This window comes from Scleropages formosus, chromosome 19 (assembly GCF_900964775.1).
Source record: "Scleropages formosus chromosome 19, fSclFor1.1, whole genome shotgun sequence".
NCBI classification, from domain to species: domain Eukaryota; kingdom Metazoa; phylum Chordata; class Actinopteri; order Osteoglossiformes; family Osteoglossidae; genus Scleropages; species Scleropages formosus.
The window spans coordinates 6,146,424-6,167,781 of record NC_041824.1 but is presented as its reverse complement, the minus strand read 5'-3'; the positions used below and the strand labels follow the sequence as shown (position 1 = coordinate 6,167,781).

Sequence of the window (21,358 nt, the reverse complement as noted above, 5' to 3'; positions counted from 1 at the left end):
TATACTGCGTTTAGCTGCAAAGGAGACTGTAGCATTATTGACTGAAAATTATGTACATAGTTATTGATCTGTCAAAGCACTCAGACGATGAAGCACCGATTTTAATCCGACTGCTGCGGAAGATGCGCGCGGAAGCGGCGCGTGGGGGACGATTTTGGAGGATTTCATTGTATTTATGGAAGCCGCTTCGGTTACGCAACGCCCTCGGAGCTGAGCGCCAGCGTCCGCGGGGCCGCGCAACGCGCGCAGGTGGAGGGCCGCGCACGCGCAGAGCGCCTCGGCATCGGCGGCATCATCATCATCATCATCATCATTATCATCACGGCCAATCATCAGGACCGCGTCCGTCGAGTCCAGCGGTGACAAGAAGAGCGCTGGGAATACGGGTTATATCAGTGCGTGTATGTGATTTAATGTGTGTGTGAGAGAGACAGATCGGAGAGAGAGAGAGAGCGAGAGAGAGAGAGAGAGAGCGCGCTCGCGCACGGCGTCCCCGTGACAGAAGCCGCTCTTCAGTGAATCGGAGGCACGGATGAGCGATGATGATGGCGCTTTGACTTTTTTCAGGACATAATTTTAAACAACGCGCGCGCGCACACACACACATATATATATACGGTATATATATGTGTAAGGGCGCGCTGCGGAGCGCGCGTCCCCGCCGCGGAGCCGCGCCGGTGGGATGCACATCAGTGTGCTGCCGTACTCGCTGTCCGTCGTAATGGCCGCTCTGTACCAGGGTACGGACGCGTCCTCCCCGGACAAACACCTGGCGCTGAAGGACGTGCGCGAGGTGAAGGAGGAGACCACGCTGGACGAGAAGCTCTTCCTGCTGGCCTGCGAGAAAGGTGAGGCGGGCGCACGCAGGTGTCCCCTGTTCCCCATTCCCATCCTGTCCCTGTGTCCCCCATCCCCCGTCCCCATCCTGTCCCTCTGTCCCCTTCCCATCCCCATCCCCCGTCTCCATCCCCCTGTCCCCCATCCCCATCCTCCTGTCTCCATCCCCCTGTCCCCCATCCCCATCCCGCTGTCCCCCATCCCCATGCTCAGGGGGACCAGGACATATAAACACGCAGCAAATGCAGCACATGAATGAAATCCAACTAAATAAATGGGAATATTTAAAACACATGTTTCAGCTGCAATAAATAAAGTAATTGCATTTATTCAATTTAAGTACAAGTTATTCTGATGCTCCCTCACTATCGATAACTGTTTGTCTCGGTCAGGGTCGAAATGGTCCAGCGTCAATCTGGGAAACATAGGGCGCAGCATAGTTAAGGTACACCCTGGATGGGACATGGTTCATGGCTAACTCCAGGTGGCCGCACACACACACGCACACACACAAAGGGCCATTTACAGTCACCAGCCCACCCAAACGCAGCGAGTACACACAGACTGAACAGAGACTGAGCCGGATTCGAACCTACGCCCGCACGCGCAGCCCAGGCCCCGAGAGCCACCGCTGTGCTGCTTCTGGATGATGCTCATGTCCCTAATTTTACCAAGTAAATTTACTGATGGTTTGCAGGACTATTTCTGCTTCCGGGGAAACTGCACAGTTTAGCAGACGATTTCTGAAATATGTTCCCTTTTATGGTGTGCATACACGTAAACGGGACATTAAATATTTGAAAATAACATAGCACAAGTCACTACCTTTTAGTGTATAAGTTTACCTTTGGGGGCCAAATTCCTGCATACAGCTGCTTTGTATATGTGGTGTAGCCCACGGGGTAAGTTATTCACATGCAGTCATATTTCATATTCTATCTATCTATCTATCTATCTATCTATCTATCTATCTATCTATCTATCTATCTGTCCAGCCATTTCAGGTCAGTTTATGCATTTTACTGTTACCATCTGGTCAGGTTATGTAAGATAATGTTCTGAGACAGATAATGAAGTGATTAAAAGACCTTCTTGTCCAACAATATTATTTTTTGCACATTTCTCCTTTGGCCTCTGAAACTGAACCCCGAATATGTGATCACTCACCGGAAATTTTGTTACAATATTTCTCCAGTGTTGTATATTTTTATATCATGGAAATAAAATGTAACATTACACGGGCAGGTGGAAAGCGAAACGCGGGAAATACGAAGAGTTACGAATATGAGGAGGGGATTTGGTTAAAATAGTGGATTATAATGGTGTATGAATGAGTGACCCAGTGTAAGTAGTGTATCCAGCAGTGTAAGTCTTTGGGTGCTCTGGTTTCCTCCCACACTCCAAAGACATGCTGTTCAGGTTCCCCCATAGTGTGTGAGTGACAGAGAGAGTGTGTTCCACTGATGTATGGATGAGTGACCCAGTGTAAGTAGTGTATCCAGCAGTGTAAGTCACCACGGTGAATAAGGTGTGTGGGCTGATAACACTACACAGAGTTCGCTGGAAGTCGCTTTGGAGAAAAGTGTCTGCTAAATAAATAAATTTTAAATGTAAATAGTGTAGCCTTTTGTTTTTTATGAGCACAGAAAATGACAAGGTACAAGCTCTGAAAATTTACAGTGGCCTTTAACTGTAAAAGTGAAGGCATGGAAGCAGCAGCTGTTACCATATAAAGGCACCCTAAAGGTGTGTCCCTACACACTCTTGGCCTTGCTGGGAAATGTTATTGTTGCGGTCGCCATGGAAAAGAAGGCCACTACCGGGTCACCGGCCCACTTTTTTCATGGCGGTTGCCGTGTGCGCGCACTTCCCTGTGTGCATCTGTGCGCGCGCGCGTGTGTGTAGGCGATTACTACATGGTGAAGAAGCTGCTGGAGGAGAAGAGCCGCGGCGAGCTGAACATCAACTGCGTGGACGTGCTGGGCCGAGACGCGGTCACCATCGCCATCGAGAACGAGAACCTGGACATCCTGCAGCTGCTTCTGGAGCACGGCTGTCAGGTACTGTAAACACAGCTGCGCCCCCCTCCGGGGGTCGAGGGGGGGGGTTGGTGGCAGCATGTCAGCTGGACTGTGAAGCCTCACATGAAGCCTTACAAGGTAGAAGTATGGTGGTGTTTTTGTGTGGCGCCGGACACTGGACAACCAGAGATTTCCCTCCTGAACTTTACCCTTTCTATCATCTTTCTCAGGTCTTTAACTCTGCATTCCCAAAAAAAGTTAAATATCTTTTGGGGACAATATGATCAATAAGACGCGTTGCTAATCGGCTGTCATTGGAGAGCTCCTGCTGAAAGAAATCCTTGTGGCAAACTGCTGAAATATTATAAATAAAATGCACTGATTTATTTTCCTTATTAAATGATAGAATGAGATTGTCAGTTCATTCTGGTGATCTCAGCCAGTGACAGAAACATTGTTCTCAATGAGTCTGCTTATCCTGCCTGTGTTCTCCTTCTACGTTTTCTTATGTAGCCGACACTTTTCTCTAGAGCGGCTTACACTCATTTGCCTGTTTATACAGTTGGGTTATTTTTACTATATCAGTTCAGAATAAGCACCATGCTTAAGTGCACTACAGCAGGAGGTGAGATTAGAACCAGGGTACTTTAATTTTAAAGGTGGTGGCTCTAACCACTACGCCACCTGCTGGCCTTAGACATTTACATTAATTATCTAATACTTTCCTCCAACATGATTTTGAATGATTTATTTACACAGCAATGTAATTTTTACTGTATCAGTCAAGGGTACTAAAACAGGAGCAGGGACTCAAACTCATGTCCTTAAAACAGAAGGCAGCAGTTCTAACCACAGTACCAACACTGAGAAGTGACCCCTTGTACCACATGCATGGTGAAGTCCATTTGCTTACATTAAATAAATTCACATTATTTAGTCAACTGATGTGTAATTTTTCTGCTGTATCAATTTAGGCCAAGTACTTTGAGCAAAGGAGCTACATCAAAAGATGAGATTCAAATCTGGGTCCTGCAAAACCAAAGGTGGTAACTCTAATTTCTGTGCCACCTGCTGCCCTCTTGGAGGCCCTTTCAGTGCTCCTTTACTGCGTAGCTAATACTTGTTCCACTTTGCTTTTGCACAGTCCACTGACGCCCTGCTGGTGGCCATTGACTCCGAGGTAGTGGGTGCTGTGGACATCTTGCTGAATCACCGGCCCCGCAGGTCCTCAAAGCCATCCATCGCAGTAAGTCCGAGCCACGCACATTACTGTTTTAAAGACAGAATCTATAGGATTACTCATCCTTCACTGAGTAATGTGATTATGTACTTGTCCAAGTGCCAATGGCTGCCCATGCCTCCTGGGCATTCTGCATAAAAAACGACTTAAAGCAAACTCGTAAAGCTATTTATGAACATTACTACAGTCACTAGAAGCCAAGTTTATGAGTTGATGTTCAGATTAAGATATGCTAGTCTGTCCACCATGACCCCTAGTCATCAGCTTCCATCAGTATGGAGTGCTGGTATCATGGCTGGTCCCGTCAGAGGGGAAACGATACTCATCAAAAAAGAAAAGGTTAGCAACTGATGACATAACGAGAGCCGAGAGTTTTATACTCAAAGACAACAGATAGAGATACGTAAAACAGGTGTCACATACAGATACAGCAAATTACATCGGTTATGATAGATACGTCAAAGCAAACAGATGAGCGTTAAGCCTGGATTTAAAGGCTGAAACTAACCGAGCATTACTGACATCTGGCAAGTTTTGGTGCCATAGCTAAAGGTGCGCTCTCCTACTGAAGCCTCATTAATCATCGGCACTTTAAGGTAACCTGCATCCGTTGAACCAAGACAACATTTTGCAATATAAGATTCAATTGTACATTGTGACTGTGACATTGTGACACTTTTACCTCTGTGTTCACACCCAGAAACTGATGCAGCGCATCCAGAACCCTGAATACTCCACGACCATGGATGTGGTGCCGGTGATTCTGGCTGCGCACCGTAACAACTACGAGATCTTGACAATGCTCCTGAAGCAGGATGTCTCGCTGCCACGGCCACACGCGGTGGGCTGCGAGTGTACCCTGTGCAACGCCAAGAACAAGAAAGACAGCCTGCGACACTCAAGGCATGGCCACCTGTTCCGTGGCGCACCTTACATGGCTTTTTCCGTGTGGCTGATTTATTCAGTTATTGAGCGCTGCACTCAGTTATTGATTTAGGGTTGGGTTCAGTTCCCAGATTACTTCTAATGAGATCAGGAATCCACAGGTTCCCCTCTTCACTTTTGCAGTACGACAGTTGGTTGTACCAGGTGTCTTATGAAGGAATGGGTACGGTTGGTGTCACCCTCATGCTGAGTCTTGTTCAGATTAAGATGTGTTCAGACCCTATGAGTCATTGCTTAGTACTCAGAATTAGCCTTCCACCCCATCCCCCCAATACCATCCATCATTCCTATGTCTGGACATCTATTAATCCCAAGTCAGTGATAGTGTCCATGGTAACAGGATACCATGGCTCTAAACTCAGTTCTACTCTTCCCCCAACCCCCTTGCTTCTCAATCTTCAGGTTCCGCCTTGACATCTACCGCTGCCTTGCCAGCCCATCCTTGATCATGCTGACAGAAGAAGACCCCATCCTGAGGGCATTTGAGCTGAGTGCTGACTTAAAAGAGCTCAGCCTGGTAGAGGTGGAGTTCAGGTAGGGGATGGAAGCGTGAACAGGTGGTTGAGGTGCACGGGGGATTGTTTTGAGTTGAGATGAACTGCTCATTTCCAGGTGACTCTTCACAAGACTCTTAAAACTACAGCAATATATAATCCACAACCTTACAGAGGAGCTTCTTGAATCTCTGTCAACTGAAGATATCAATTCTGAATACATGGACAATATTTTCCATTAGGTTTTTTAGGAAGGGGGAACGTGGTGGCGCAGCGGCACAACAGGTTTGGGTGGGTCCTGTTCTCTGGTGGGTCTGGGGTTTGAGTCCCGCTTGGGGTGCCTTGCAACGGACTGGCATCCCGTCCAGGGTGTGTGTCCCGTGCCCTCATTGCGGGGTTGGGCTCCACCCGGGACAAGCAGTTGTAGACCTTGTGTGTGTGTGTGTGATGGAGGAAGAGAAATTGGCAGAATGACTACAGCTGTAACTGAGAAGTAGAGCTCATGGGGCCTCTGGTCTTATGCCACTCAGCTGTTGGTAAACAAGCAACATCCAAATTCGGTCCTCTTAAATATGAAAAAATTTTCTGTAAATTGAAGTGTTAAATGCAACTATTTGTAGCATCAATTTCTTATAAATCAAATGCTTGCATTTTGGATGAGTATACAGAACATTTTTACAGGACAAAGTAACTCTTGTTGAGACTGTTTATCTAGTGTTTTACAAAACTGATAAAACCCGATGGTAATCCTGCTTGTCTGCCTTTCTGATATATACTTTCCAGAACTTGCTTGGTGTTTCTGAATTAAAGCCTTTTATGTCTTATCCTTCCTAAAAAAAAAAAAAACACACACACACACACACACACACACACACTGACTGAAACCGCTTGTTCCGAGCGGTGTCACGACAAGCCAGAACCTAACACGGGACACAAGGCTCGGGGGGGGGACACACCCAGGACGGGACACCGCAGGGCACCCCGAGCAGAGCTTGAGCCCCAGACCCACCGCAGAGCAGGCCCCGGCCAAACCCGCTACACCCCCCCCCATTCTCCATCAGCGCTTGTCGACTAGTTCCACCTGTTATAATGTCAGTAATTATGGATCATCATCCATCTGAACTGTCCAAACCATGTCCACTTGTCCACTGAGTGTGAGTTCATTAGCATTGTTTTCATTGATTTCTTTTCTCGCTAACGCTGTTTTATACAGTTTTTTGCATTAAATGCTGAATTAATACATAAACATTGAGTATCGTATGTACGTATATTTTGTGAGCGTTTGCATGATATGTTACAGCTACAGAACGGCTCAATGAGCACAGTTAGACAGGTGTCAATTTTGGGGCTGGGGAACGCATTCGAAATTTTACCATGAAAACTAACGGTAATTACACCTTCAGTATATGAGAATTCTCTTTACGAAGGTTTTTTTTTGGGAACATGCTGCCTTCATAAGGCAGGGGAGAACTGTACTTCCTTTATTTCTGCGTAATACAGTGTGAATCTAGAAATGGAAGTGTCTACAAACCACACAGAGTTGTCATACATGCAAAAACCGAGATGTATGCAAAACCACGAAACATGCTTTCTTCTCGGGTCTAAGCGCGTGCTCCGGCCCGTGCAAGATTTTTACGGAGCCGTTTTTGCGATTGCACAGAACCGACTATGAGGAGCTGGCCAAGCAGTGCAAGATGTTCGCCAAGGACCTGCTGGCCCAGGCACGCAACTCGCGGGAGCTGGAGGTCATCCTCAACCACACATCCAGCGAGGACCACGTGGACAAGAGGGGGCTGCTGGAAGAACGCATGAATCTTAGCCGTCTCAAACTGGCCATTAAGTACAACCAGAAAGAGGTGAGGAGCACAAAGAATGAAAACACTGGACTCACTGGCAGAACCGCAAAAGCCAGCGTGTCCCTGTAAAAAACACCTAAACCAAGATCAGCTTTTCTGCACAGACTGAACTCCAGTGAACCTCTCTTAGTTCTGCTGCTTTTTAATTCAGTCTTTTGGAGCACAATTATGGAATCTGGCCCCGATCCTTCAAGTGTAAGGCTGCAACCCTAACCACCACCCCACCTGCTGGTACAATAATTGCTATTGAAGCTGACGCTATGGTGCAGTGATCATTTAAGCAGTATGGTAAATCTCACGTTTGCTGAAATTGTGGACAGTGACACGTTTGCTGACAGTGGAGGTGATTTAAATCTCACATATGCTTAATGGGAATTTTTATTATCCATAGTGAATGTCCTGGACCTGCGAAAGCAAGTGCGGAAAACGTAGTCCTTCTATCTTTGTGCCAAGAGAGCAATAAAAAAAAGACTTGTGGTCCTTGATGTGCAGCTGAATTTAAAGGATATTTACAACATTGTGCTTCAAGTGCAGGTTTTACTGGTCTTAATTTCTGCCATTTGTCTGTGCAGCTAAACATACTCCTTCTGTTCTCTTTTTACCTTATCACCATCATAAACATTTATGATTGCAGTTGAGGATGTTTACTTTATGACTTTGACCAGGTTTAGATTCATTAGCAGTGATGTTGTGTTGCATAAAATGACAAATGAAGTTATGGCTTGAAAGTCCACAGCTGGAAGGCACTCGAGCAGCCGAAGCCAAATCATGATGATATTAATGCGAACCCTACGGTGAGCCAGGGTGAAGTTCAGTACAGTCTTCCCGTGACTTAATGAGGGTAATTTGTTAAAAAAAACCCTCACAGGATGAACTGTCCAAAGTCAAATGTGTAATTACTATTAATTTAAATGGGAAAATTTTCTATTCCTTCTTGACCCCCAAAATCAACATCCATTAATGATAAACTATCACCAATCCCATTAAAGTGGACAGTTATTTCAGTAGGTAATGTTAGTTATAGTAATACGGCAGCGCAGTTTCCCTTCATTAATTACTCTTTAATCTTAGACAGGACAGCTGGTAGCATAGTGATTAGACCTCCTCCCTTCAGACCAGAAGGTTGCAGGTTCTATCCCCCCCAGTCTGGTTGGGAAACCCATGAGCAAAATACTTACATTTACATTTACATTTTAGCAGACACACACACACACACTTTCAGAACCGCTTGTCCCATACGGGGTCACGGAGCCTACCCGGTAACAGAGGGCGTAGGACCGGAAGGGGAGGGGACACACCCAGGATGGGATGCCAGTCCATCGCAAGGCACCCCAAGCAGGACTTGAACCCCAGACCCACCGGAGAGCAGGACTGCAGTCCAACCCACTGCACCACCGCACCCCCATTTTAGCAGACACTTTTCTCCAAAGCAGCTTCCAACTGGCTCTATGTAGTGTTATCAGCCCACACACCTTATTCAGCATGGTAACTTACACTGCTAGATACACTACTTACAATGGGTCACTCATCCATACATCAGTGGAACACACACTCTGTCACTCACACACTATGGGTGAACCTGAACAACATGTTTTTGGACTGTGGGAAGAAACCAGAGCACCTAGAGGAAACCCACACAGACACAGGGAGAACATGCAAACTCCCCACAGACTGAGTGGGGATCAAACCCATGTCCTCTCATGCCACCCAGATGCTGTGAGCCAACAGCACTATTTACTGTGCCACCGTGCCAGCAAGGAGCCAGAACATTCTAGAAAATACTAAACATTCCAGAAAGCGTCAGATCCTACTTACTTACCTTAAATTCCTCCAGTAAAATTACTCAGCTATATAAATGGGCAAAACAATAAGTACCTTGACATTGTAAGTTGCTTTGGAGTTTTGTACTCATTCAGCTCTTTCATACCAACTCACAAACATAAGATACTATGATACTTATTGTTTACACTGACTGACTAGCAGGTGGGGTGGTGGTTAGAGCTGCAGCCTTACACTCGAAGCATCTGGGCTGGATTCCATAATTGAAGTCTGAAAGAGCTATATTAAAAACCTGCTCAACACACATGTGAAAATCAGTGTTCATGTATTAATTCAAACTTTAATGCAAAAAATCAAAGACCAGCATAAAGACAAAAACAATCAATAAAAACAATGGGAATATTTTCAATTTAGTTTTAGTAACTGCAAGTGCTCAGAGGTGAACTTAATGCAAAACGCGCCGACTGATAAGTAAACCATGTGGTCATTCTGGTCTCTCGGCGCTCAGCTGCTGGGAGGTGGAAAATCCAAGTTCAGTTCATGTAAAAGAAAAGAAATGCCTTGTAAGCTGAAGTATGGGTGTTAAGTTAAACACCTTCATCCATCCATCCATCCATCCATCCATTGTCAATAACCACTTATCCCAAGCAGGGTTATGGCACACCGAAGCCTTCCCTGGCAACACGGGACGCAGGGCCAAGGGGGGAGGGGACACACCCAGGGCGAGACGCCAGTCCGTCACAGGGCACCCCAAGCAGGACTCAAGCCCCAGACCCACCACACAGCAGCCACCAGCTGAACCCGCTGCACCACCATGCCCCTCTATGAAACACCTCATTAGGTCGAATTTTTAGGGTATGACTCCAATGAACTGTGCGTGTCTCTGTGTACCGCTCCTCACCCCCATTGTTCTGCTCTGTCTGCCTCCAGTTTGTGGCCCAGTCCAACTGCCAGCAGTTCCTCAACACGGTGTGGTTCGGGGAGACGGCGAGCTACCGGCGCAAACACACCTTCCTGAAGATCTTAACGGTTTTAAGCGTCGTGCTGCTGTGGCCTGCGCTGTCCGTGTGCTACCTGCTGGTGCCTCGCTCGCGGGTTGGCCGCATCATCCACACTCCCTTCGTGAAGTTCATAATCCACAGTGCCTCGTACTTCACCTTCCTGCTGCTGCTCAACCTGTACTCGCTGGTCTACAACGAGGGCAAGAAGAACACCATGGGCCCCGCCCTGGAGATGATCGACTACCTGCTCATCCTATGGATATTTGGTGAGACCCCACCCTACCCTCACGTAACAGCATCCTGTACAGTGAAAAGCTTCTCCGGCATCTTATGGAAACGCACGTACATTGACGGACGTACCCAGGGCTTGACATTGACTTTTTGGCTCACCGGCCACCGTGGCTAGTGAGTTTCCGAAGTCACTAGCCGCTCAGCATTTTCACTAACCAAAATTGATATTGACTTGATCAAATCGTTGACTTGATTTGATCATCCAGGGAGAGTTTTGTGAACTTAATTTTTTTTTCACGCCACCAAAACGTCACCCACCAAAGTGGCTGGTAGTGGTGATGGAGTTACCCGCCATCGCCGTTTTCTAACCGTATTTGGCAGGTGGGCGGGTGTTAGTGTCAAGCCCTGGATGTAGCACTGTTTCATTGAATGGCTTATGATCCAGGACAACAGCATATTTTCACAGGTAATTTTCACCGCAGGGGTTTCATTTACATTTACATTTACATTTATTCGTTTAGCCGACACGTTTCTCCAAAGTGACTTACGTCTCAAAGAACAATACATGATTCATTTGCTGCCTACTCTGTGTTTCACTCTGCAGTGCACACGGACACCGCGCTTCTAACGTAAGGAAACTAATTCACTAACTGTACAGTATGTACGTCCTGCTAATTACGGTAAACCCAACTCTATAAGCCCAACTAAAATTGCAGATTGAATAGAAACTTTGAGAAATAAATTGTATTAACATACAAATATCATCCTTTATATAAATCATACAGACTGCTTTTATTGGGATTCAGTAGTTTTTCAAAGAGTATATAATACGTTGGTGTTATCCAGTGCTGTGGAGTCGGAGTCAGAAGCAGTTATTGGGTTACTGGAATCTCAGTTGGTAAAAATGTACAGACTCCGGCTAAATGTACCGTATTTGCTGGCATGTAAGTCGATGTGGCATATAAATCGACCCCCAAAAATTAGAGGTGTAACATAGGTTTAGGGCTACATTCACCGGATAAGTCGACCCCCATAATAATATGCAACTTTTGGGCAGTGCTGCGGAGTCGGAGTCGTGGAGTCAGAGTCGAACGCAATTATTGGCTTACTAGTGTTGGAGTCGAAGGTTTTGTGCGCCCTGTTGTTATCATTGGTGCATATAACGATGCCGTTTAAGTTATTTTTTCATTTAGGTTAACGTTTTTCAGTTGAGCATTGATTGTAGTTTTTCCAGAAGAAATAACGGCAATTTGATATTTTCACAATGGGTAATTCCTGTTGCGAAATCACCCTATTTGTTGCGTAGTTTCCTGTGTATCATCATAAAGAGAGAGGCCAAGCAGGTTTATTTCTTAATTGATGCTTCTATCACAGGGAAATTAGGATTTTTTTCATATTAATATGCCTGGGTTTTAGGCACATACCTCCTAGAACTTGAAAATTCAGCCCTCAACTCTGTACTTAAGTAGGAGCTGAAATATTGTCTAATAACAAATTGAAGTGAATGCTTCCCACAGTAATGTCTCATAGTAAAATTCATAGAATTTATGTCCTACTTAACATGAGTATTCCTTTCTTTTACCTTCAGTACATAGTAAATGATTGGCTGTTAAATGTAGATCTGACTTTCGGGAATCAGAGACTTCTATTAATTTGCTAAAGCCTTGTGGTTTGGAAATGTGAGCATTTTATGCATATTTACGTGTGCGTCTAATTTTATTGAATAATTAGATTGGCCTGGTGATCATGTGGACTGCGTGACATTTCCTTCAATACAAGTTTCACACTGGAGGGACTAGAGGACAATGAAACAAACACTTCTGCAGTTTCTAAATATTTTAGCTCGATGTCATTCCATCGCTGTGTGTTTGGTCTGTGGGCGGATGTCAGTCTGAAGGCAGCAAGTGTGTTTAAAGAACAGAAAGATCGATATGAATCTTCAGTCCTCTGCTTTAATGTAGGAAGTCTGAGAAATCTATTCTACACGCAGTTCTTAGTGAGAATATAGTTGATCTGTATCGATCGCTATAAGTCCTTCATAGTGTTCTCTCAATTTCATTTTTTTTATTTAATTCAGTTTAACCCCAGGAGCCAAAAGCCTCTCATTATGTACACAATATATTTCACTTTTTGAAAATAGTGTAATTATGAGCTACTATGAGCTATACATACATGGAGGAGGCCCCGCTGAGACCATTGGGGATACAGTTATGACTTTTGTTCTTAGTGTTGAGAGATCCCACAGCTCATTCACTGAGAAGGGAGGAGGGTGTGCTGCACTTATGGAGGGAGGGCAGTGAGTGGGGAAGCTGTTGGAGTTTAGGATTGGGGTAGGGCGAGGTTCTGTTCTCAGCATGGGTTTGGATGCTGCAGTATATGCATACACAACATTTTTCAAAAATCAAAGACACACATACTTTTCCTGTTCGTTTTTTGAAAAATATTCCACATTCTTGAAATCAGCAAATTTTTTGGCGAATTTTGGCACTGAGTTCCAAGCACCGAATATTCCAGTACTTTTTAGGATCTGATGCTTTCTGTAACGTTTAGTATTTTCTAGAATGTTCTGGTTCCTTGGCGGCATGGTGGCATGGAGTAGTGCTGCTGCCTCACAGGTCCTCTGTGGTGCGAGAGGATGTAGGTTTGATCCCTGCTCAGTCTGTGTGGAGTTTGCATGTTCTCCACATGCCTGTGTGGGTTTCCTTCCAAAGACGTGCTGTTGAGGGTCACCCGTAGTGCGTGTCTGAGTGACAGGGGGAGTGTGTTCATCTTCTGATGTATGGATGAGTGACCCATTGTAAACATCTAGTAGTGTAAGTCATGTTGGTGAATAAGGTGTGTGGGCTGATAACACTACATAGATTTCATTGGAAGTTGCTTTGGAGAAAAGAATCTCCTAATATATGAATGAAAAATGCAAAAAAAAAAAATCGTAAAATTTCTGTTACATTGTGTTATTGATGGACTTAACAGCCGTAAGTTGCTGACAATAAATGTAAAAAGGTGGCTGGACAGATCCAAGAGGTCCTGCTCATCGATGCCTCAGTGACTGTGATGGTCTAAGCATTTTATGGTGATCTAGTAGCGAGATGGGTCGTTGCTGATGAGAATGCCGTGTTCGTTTGCTGTGCTGAGACAGCTGTGCCTCTCTTCCCAAGGAATGGTGTGGTCGGACATCAAGCGCCTGTGGTACGAGGGGCTGGAGGACTTCCTGGAGGAGTCCCGCAATCAGCTCAGTTTCGTCATGAACTCCCTGTACCTGGCCACTTTCACGCTGAAAGTGGTGGCTCACAGCAAGGTGAGTACAGAGCCAGGTCCATTCTGTACACCTGATGTCTCCCTTGCATAGCAGCAGCAAAGTATTGCACAAACGTCTTTTTCCTAAAGTAAATCCGCAGGTCTTTTTCTCTCAGCACAGTATCTTTTATATTTTCCCTTGAATTTTGAGAAAGATCCATTATTGGTATTATTAATACTATAAAACGATTATTATTACTATATACAGTACTTACTTAGTGAGTAATAAATTTTTGATAGTGTTCAATTCTTTTTCAGTCACGCTGTATAACTAATGCATATTATTTTGATATGTTGATCATACACTATATAGCTGAAGCAGTGGCACAAGTGTTCTTTTCGTCCATTGACCCACTGAGCTCTGATTTCAGTTCAAAAACGTGGAGGATACTGAGAGGAAGAACTGGGACGCATTCCATCCCATCCTGGTGGCGGAGGGGCTGTTTGCCTTCGCCAACGTGCTGAGTTACCTGCGTCTCTTCTTTATGTACACCACTAGCTCGATCCTTGGGCCCTTGCAGGTAGCGTGCTCTGCTCCAGCATTGTTGCCCTTGCCTGTTTCCACCTGTTGCCACATGGGAAAAATGTAATATATTTTAAAAATTAAGTATTATTCAATATATTAAATTATCACATTTTATTAAATGTATTATAAAATATTAAGTTATAGAATATATTTAATATCTATGTCAGTTATGTCAATAGTAAGAGTTAAATTTTATAGAAGCCAAATATATTATTTATATTACTCTTGTGGGAGAATTTTTTCCAACATCCCCAAAAAAGTCACCTCATCATGAAGGAACACTAAAGTGATGGAAATAAAACCAAAGTCATGGATTTACGTGAAGGCAGATTGGGGCTGCAACCAAACACAGAGTGTATTGGAGTGAAACTGGAACCTAAGCTAGAAACGGGAGGACAGAAGGTAAGGATGTGGCTCGTGGAGGTGCTCGCTACAAGAAGCTGAGTGCCGGCGTAGTAGTTGAGGGTCGAAGCCTTGATTGGGAACGGACCCGTGGGAGTCCGTGTCCAGGAGCAGAATATCGACATTGTTTTATTTAATCAGGTTGTGTCTACCTTTTATTATAACAAAAAAGAACAAATCACATATCAGGAGCACTAATAATTGCAGAGGCAGGACAAACATGTTCAAAATTATAGTATAACATAAAATATCTCTTTGATCCTCAACTTACAAACACAACTGGGACCAGAAGTCTCTTTGTAATTTGATTTGTTTCTAACTGCAATGTCACTTCTGCCGCTAGTCACTAATAGAAATCAGTAAAAGCTGAATAGTAAATACTATAATAAATGTAATATATAATATAATAAAATGTGTCAGCATTTAGAATATTTAAAATAAAAATATATTTGTCATACATATATGTACCTTTATTTAGACAGAAAAGTGAAGGGTTGCCAAAGCTTGACCGCCAGCCCTCTATGGAGAACATGCCCTTTCGACATCTTGCGGACCTTCCCCGTTGGGGGTAATAGGAAGAGCAAAGGTTCTGTCTTTCCAAATGCAGGAATTGAGCAGATGGGATCTATAACCCACGACATCATGGATTGTGCGAAAAGAGCGAGACAGAATCACCGGGCTCTTCTGCAGTCGGCATCAGGGCTTTGTAACCAGGACACGATTGTAGAGGAAGCAGGCAGCAAACCGTCTTACTGAGACCCATGACTGCCACTAAATGCCAATTGAGCTGTACTTCACTTTGGAGAAAAGCGTCCCCTGAATGAGTAAATGTAAGCGTAAATAAAGATGATACGTGGAATCTAAGTACGTCGTTGGCCAGGCTCATATACTGAAGCACTTTTGTTTACCCCGAGTTGGAGAAAAGTCTCGGCTAAATATACAGACGCAAACACAACGCAATAGGCCAATAAACAAAAACAAAGTGGACCCACACTCAGGCAGAGCTGCGTCAGACTGCTAGAAATAGGTAACAATCACAAATATATTTTTCTGAAAGCAGGGCTGATGTGTTCCAACACAAACACGGGCGGTGGTCACCGGTCCCTCGGTCCATCTTCCCAGGGATGAAGAAGGTAAATCCCTGCTTTCAGTGGCCCACACAGCCCACCCTGTATCTTCACAGCGGTGCCTGTGCCGTGGCGGAGTGCCTCCGGGGTTCTTCCGTAAACAGAGGCCAAGTCATAGACACAGTCCCAGCGTGCGATTTATAGCGCTGTGTCCAACGAGTCCAAAACAGGCTCCTTGTCCAGACCCACGTCAGCTTAGCCACTATTTCCACCGGGAGTCTGAGCCAGGGACACGTACAGCTCTCTGTGTGTCTTTCCTAAGTGTTCTCGATATGTGACATTTCATTATACGTATATATATATATATGGCGTAGCGGGTTTGGTCGGGTCCCACTCTCTGGTGGGTCTGGGGCTCGAGTCCTGTTTGGGGTGCCTTGCGGTGGACTGGCGTCCCGCCCTGGTTGTGTCCCCTCCCCCTCCAGCCTTACACCCTGTGTTGCCAAGTTAGGCTCCAGTTCGCCGCGACTCCACTCAGAACCAGTGGTTATAGACTGTGTGTATATATATTCTGTTTATATTGCGACATACAGTCTATTTTGTGAAGAAAGGAGCAGAGGCAAGAAATTGAAACAAAATAATATTACCTCAATACAGAATTTTGTCTGGATTGTAAGTAGATGCACCCATTCCTCACATAAAGGGATTCATTTGTTCCACAAGATCACCCCGTTATGCAAATTCCTGATGCTGGCGGGTTGAGTTACAACCAATTTTTACAGAAGGAAATATAATCTGTTCCTGAATTAAAAATATGACACCTAAAATCATTAAATTAGCAAAATTAGAGGTACTTTTATATACAGCATGGATGCACTTAATATTACAGTTTGCGTGCATATTTATTTGTTGTCTACTCATTACCTAGTGTCTCTAGACCACCTGTTAATTCTGAAGAGGTTCCTTCCATTTAAAGGTAGCAATGCTGTGCAGTAGTTTACTCTGATTATACTGTAACGTATATATTTGCGGTCTCTGCAGACGCGTCTTCCTAAAGTCCTTATAACCAAGACAGCTTACAGTCTGACTGACTCTGATGGTTTGATTTGTTCTTAGATCTCCATGGGTCAGATGCTGCAGGAGTTTGGCAAGTTCTTGGGCCTTTTCCTGCTGGTGCTCATCTCCTTCACCATTGGGCTCACACAGCTCTATGGAAAAGAGGAGAAGGACCCTGTCCAGAGCATTGAGAAGGACTGTGAGGGGATTTTCTGCCAGCAGCAGAGCAATGAGACCTTCCACACGTATGTAGAGCTCGGTTTCTGTCTCCAGTGAACCTGGTGTCCACGGGAGTCTGCAGGATTCCATTCCATGCTTTTATCTCCAGGTTCATGGGCACATGCTATGCCCTCTTCTGGTATATCTTCTCCTTGGCCCACGTGCCACTCTTCGTCACAAGGATCAGCTACACGGAGGAGCTGCGCTCCTTTGTGGGCGCGCTCATAGTGGGCACCTACAACATCGTGGTGGTCATCGTCCTCACCAAGCTTCTAGTGGCAATGCTGCACAAGAGCTTCCGACAGATTGCTGTGAGTGGCAGATGAAATCATTTTATACACCATTTTATAGTCAGCAATTTACAGCAATACTTTGCCTAATGAATGCATTCCTTCCCTGAAGTCACACCGGTAGTCCAACCAAAATAAAGGGTATGTTTTTTATTCATGACAATGAGTACACCAGCATATTTTACAATATTTGCAACCAAAAATTATACAGTTCTGCCACTATCCAATTTATTATGGTACCATGAACTGTGCAGGAGAGTGAATACTTTTTGAGCCATCAGTGTTACGTTGGTCGACTGAAACCGCTAGGGAACTGCTTTACGATAACATCAGGGTATTCATGTTATAAACACTGTTTATGTGATTTAAATAATTGAGGTGATATTTTCATGTTTATACAGTGTAATTTATAAAAAGTTTACTTTGAATCTGCTGTTTTAGCTGAGAGTTAGGTTTACCATAATAATTGCTGTGATTGGTTGAGGCTCGATATGACAGGAAGTTTATGCACTAATTATCTTTTTTTCCCCCAGATGCATATTACAGTGCTGTGAAAAAGTATTTGCCCCCTCCCTGATTTTTATTTTTTCATTTTTGTCACAGTTGAATGATTGCGATCATCAAACAAATTTTAATATTACACAAAGATAATCCAAGTAAATACAAAATGCAGTTCTTAAATGATGATTTCATTTATTAAGGGGAAAAAAGCTGTCCAAACCTACCTGGCCCTGTGTGAAAAAGTAATTGCCCCCTAAACCTAATAACTGGTTGTGCCACCCTTGGCGGCAACAACTGCAATCAAGCGTTTGCGATAACGGGCAATGAATCTTTCACATCGCTTTGGAGGAATTTTGGCCCACTGTTCTTTGCAGAATTGTTTTAATTCAGCCACACTGGAGGGTTTTCGAGCATGAACGGCCCGTGTAAGGTCATGCCACAGCATCTCAATCGGATTTAAGTCCAGACTTCGACTAGGCCACTCCGAAAGCTTAATTTTGTTTTTTTTTGAGCCATTCAGAGGTGGACTTGCTGGTGTGTTTCGGATCATTGTCCTGCTGCATAACCCAAGTGTGCTTCAGCTTGAGGTCATGAACTGATGGCTGGACATTCTCCTTCAGGATTTTCTGGTAGAGCGCAGAATTCATGGTTCCATCAATTATGGCAAGTCGTCCAGGTCCTGAAGCTGCAAAGCAGCCCCAGACCATCACAGTACCACCACCATGTTTGGCTGTTGGTATAATGTTCTTTTTATAAAATGCTGTGTTAGTTTTACGCCAGATGTAATGGGCCGCACACCTTCCAAAAAGTTCAACTTTTGTCTCATCAGTCCACAGAATATTTTGGGGGGGGCAATTACTTTTTCCACATAGGGCCAGGTAGGTTTGGACAGCGCTTTTTTCCCTTAATAAATGAAATCATCATTTAAAAACTGCATTTTGTATTTACTCGGGTTATCTTTGTGTAATATTAAACTTTTTTTTTGATGATCTAAATCATTCGTGACAAATATGCAAAAAAAAAAAAAAAAATCAGGGAGGGGGCAAATACTTTTTCACAGCACTGCATACTTTGCAGAATGAAACAGTAGTTGTAGTTACTGGATAAAATATTTATTGTGAATGTGACATTACCACATTACTGGGAAAATATTCAGTTACAATGACTAGTAAGCCATTTGCATGAAAAAACTATGTTTTATAAGCTGCTGTAGCAGTTTTTCACTGTACAGGACCCTGCTACATGAGTTAAGGGTGCAGCTCATACACCTTTCACCATGTTTGGCTTGTCTATATAGTGTTTCTGTCTTCAGAATTTTGGCAGACAGTTAAATCAAGACTTTTGTCTTTTTCATTTATGATTGTTCATGGATTTTGTGCCAATTTTTGATTTGTTGCGGTTAACTCTGGCGCATCGCTGTCAGGACAAAGATATATCCAATGTGTAAAGACAATGCTACTGTGGGCCAAAGGTCAGACAGCTGCAGTGAATTAAAATGCATATGAAAGTAAATGTTTTTTTAATCTAAAATTTACCTGTTTACATACTGCATTTTTACCAACAGTCATCACAACAAAACTTTACAGTTCATTCATTAAGGGGAATAAAAGAAAACACATGCTGCTAATGATCGAAAAATTAATAATTCCATGGTGCCAACGACAAGGTGATTGCCTCAGTAAAACATCAGAAGATTAGTTTATAAAGTACAATGAATAGCTGTGAGTATTTTGGTCACGACGCCCTGTGTTGCCGGGTAGGCTCCGGTTCCCCGTGACCCCGTATGGGACAAGCAGTTCTGAAAATGTGTGTGTGTGTGTGTGTATTTTGGTCACATACATCTGTGACCGGCTATTGGGTAATGTGGTCAGTGGACCAGCTGCTGAGAAGACCTTAGCAATAGGATGGCAGAAGTCTCAAAAATGAGGAGTGGCATTTTAATCAACTTAAAGAAGAGTAGCATTGTATGGAAATGTGAAAACCTTCGGTGTTTTGCTGTACAGTAGTCCGATGGCAGCGTTACACGGTGTTTGGGCGGAGCTTGTAATCCATCCTCTCGACACCTCGCAGAACCACGAGGACAAGGAGTGGAAGTTCGCGCGGGCCAAGCTCTGGCTAAGCTACTTTGATGACAAGTGCACCCTCCCACCCCCATTCAACATCGTACCGTCCCCCAAGACAGTGTGCTACTTGGTGACCAGCCTGAGCAAATGGATCTGCTCCCACACTTCTACGGGCAAAGTCAAGCGGCAGAACAGCCTCAAGGTGAGTCTGCCTTTCTGCGTCTCAGTTATGTCCCCATATTACTGCAACATTAACTAAACATTTACAACCTGGGCCAGCAGGTGGCGTACTGGCTAGAGCCACTGCCTTTGAAGTTGAATTACCCACATTCAAATCCCTGCTCCTTCTGTAGTTCCCTTGATAAAGGTACTTACTCTGACAGAGTGAAAATTACCCTGCTACATAAATTAGTGAATAGCTATGCAGAGAAATTTTTCATATACATAAACTTACACAGAAGGGTATTTTACAGTCTATAGAAAATAGAAAACGATTTTTCAGTAACTGATATGAAGCAGCTGGAAACCACATTTTTTTTTACCAGATGATCTTTTTCTCATGCAAACTCGTTTTAAAAAAAAAAAAAAAACCGTCTTGTTTAAGAAAAGAGCATTGATTCAGCAATTTAAACAGCAGTGAAATATTTTTAAGGTTATTCTGCATGACCTCTGGGAGCCCAAAGCATGTCAGTGTAGGAACCCTTTTTTTTTTGGTGCCCAGGAGTGGAGGAACCTTAAACAGAAGCGTGATGAAAACTACCAAAAGATCATGTGCTGCCTGGTTCACCGCTACCTGACCTCCACCCGGCAGAAGATGCAGAGTATGGACCAGGCCACCGTGGAGAACCTCAACGACCTGAGGCAGGACCTTTCCAAATTCCGTAATGAGATGAGGGACCTCCTGGGCTTCCGTACTTCAAAGTACGCTATGTTTTACCCTAGGAGCTAAACCCACTGTCCAGCCACTGCGTCTGCAGTCAGGTGTGACCCAGCATGCTCAGAAGCTCTCCTTCCTTGCTTTATACCACAAAAGGACTTTGAATTTCATCAGAAATATGATATTGAAATATCCCCCTTGCCGATGCTCAAGACCTTGTACAAATATGCTCCCATTAAGTCTTGTTTTCTAAAAGTGCTGTTCTTTACAACAAAAGTCAAATAAATATTTGCAACAAAAAAGAATCACATGTTTCTGCTTTGGGAAGTGTGTGAAAAAGTGGGTTGCAGGTAATATACCAGTGAAGGGCTCAGTTTTGAAACCCAAAATTTGTAGGTTCAAGTAAATAACTTCATGAATTTTATCGCAGCGCTGCTGTTGTACCTTTGGGTGAGATACTTAACCTCAAGTCATTCCAATAACATACCCATGTGTATAAATCGATAAACTGACAACTCACTCACTCACTTCTCTTTATATTTCTACATACAGTCTATATTTTTGAAGAAAGGAAAGCAGGGAAGAAATTACACAAAATAATATTACTGGATAAAATTGTCAGCTAAACAACGAAGTGATGTCAGCAGGTGGCATAGTGG

The 21,358-nt window shown here is 44.0% G+C and overlaps 1 protein-coding gene across 1 annotated transcript; it reads left to right on the top strand.

Moving 5' to 3' along the window:
- Positions 1–318: 318 nt before the first annotated feature.
- On the top strand, positions 319–21,001 carry trpc1 (transient receptor potential cation channel, subfamily C, member 1). Its single transcript, XM_018741368.2, has 13 exons — positions 319–848; positions 2,743–2,897; positions 4,003–4,104; positions 4,799–5,001; positions 5,446–5,577; positions 7,198–7,393; positions 10,103–10,439; positions 13,563–13,702; positions 14,073–14,222; positions 16,810–16,994; positions 17,078–17,279; positions 19,830–20,024; positions 20,544–21,001. Exons 1-13 carry the CDS (start codon positions 683–685, stop codon positions 20,769–20,771), a joined length of 2,391 nt encoding a protein of 796 aa, XP_018596884.1. The 5' UTR covers positions 319–682; the 3' UTR covers positions 20,772–21,001.
- The last annotated feature ends 357 nt before the right edge of the window (positions 21,002–21,358 follow it).

What these genes read in the sequence shown, in the direction of transcription:
- trpc1 (XM_018741368.2), top strand. Translation starts at nt 683, where the DNA reads ATGCACATCAGTGTGCTGCCGTACTCGCTGTCCGTCGTAATGGCCGCT. An exon ending in CCTCAAAGCCATCCATCGCA is followed by an intron (nt 4,105 to 4,798) that starts GTAAGTCCGAGC and finishes GTTCACACCCAG; the next exon opens with AAACTGATGCAGCGCATCCA. An exon ending in CTGGTAGAGGTGGAGTTCAG is followed by an intron (nt 5,578 to 7,197) that starts GTAGGGGATGGA and finishes GCGATTGCACAG; the next exon opens with AACCGACTATGAGGAGCTGG.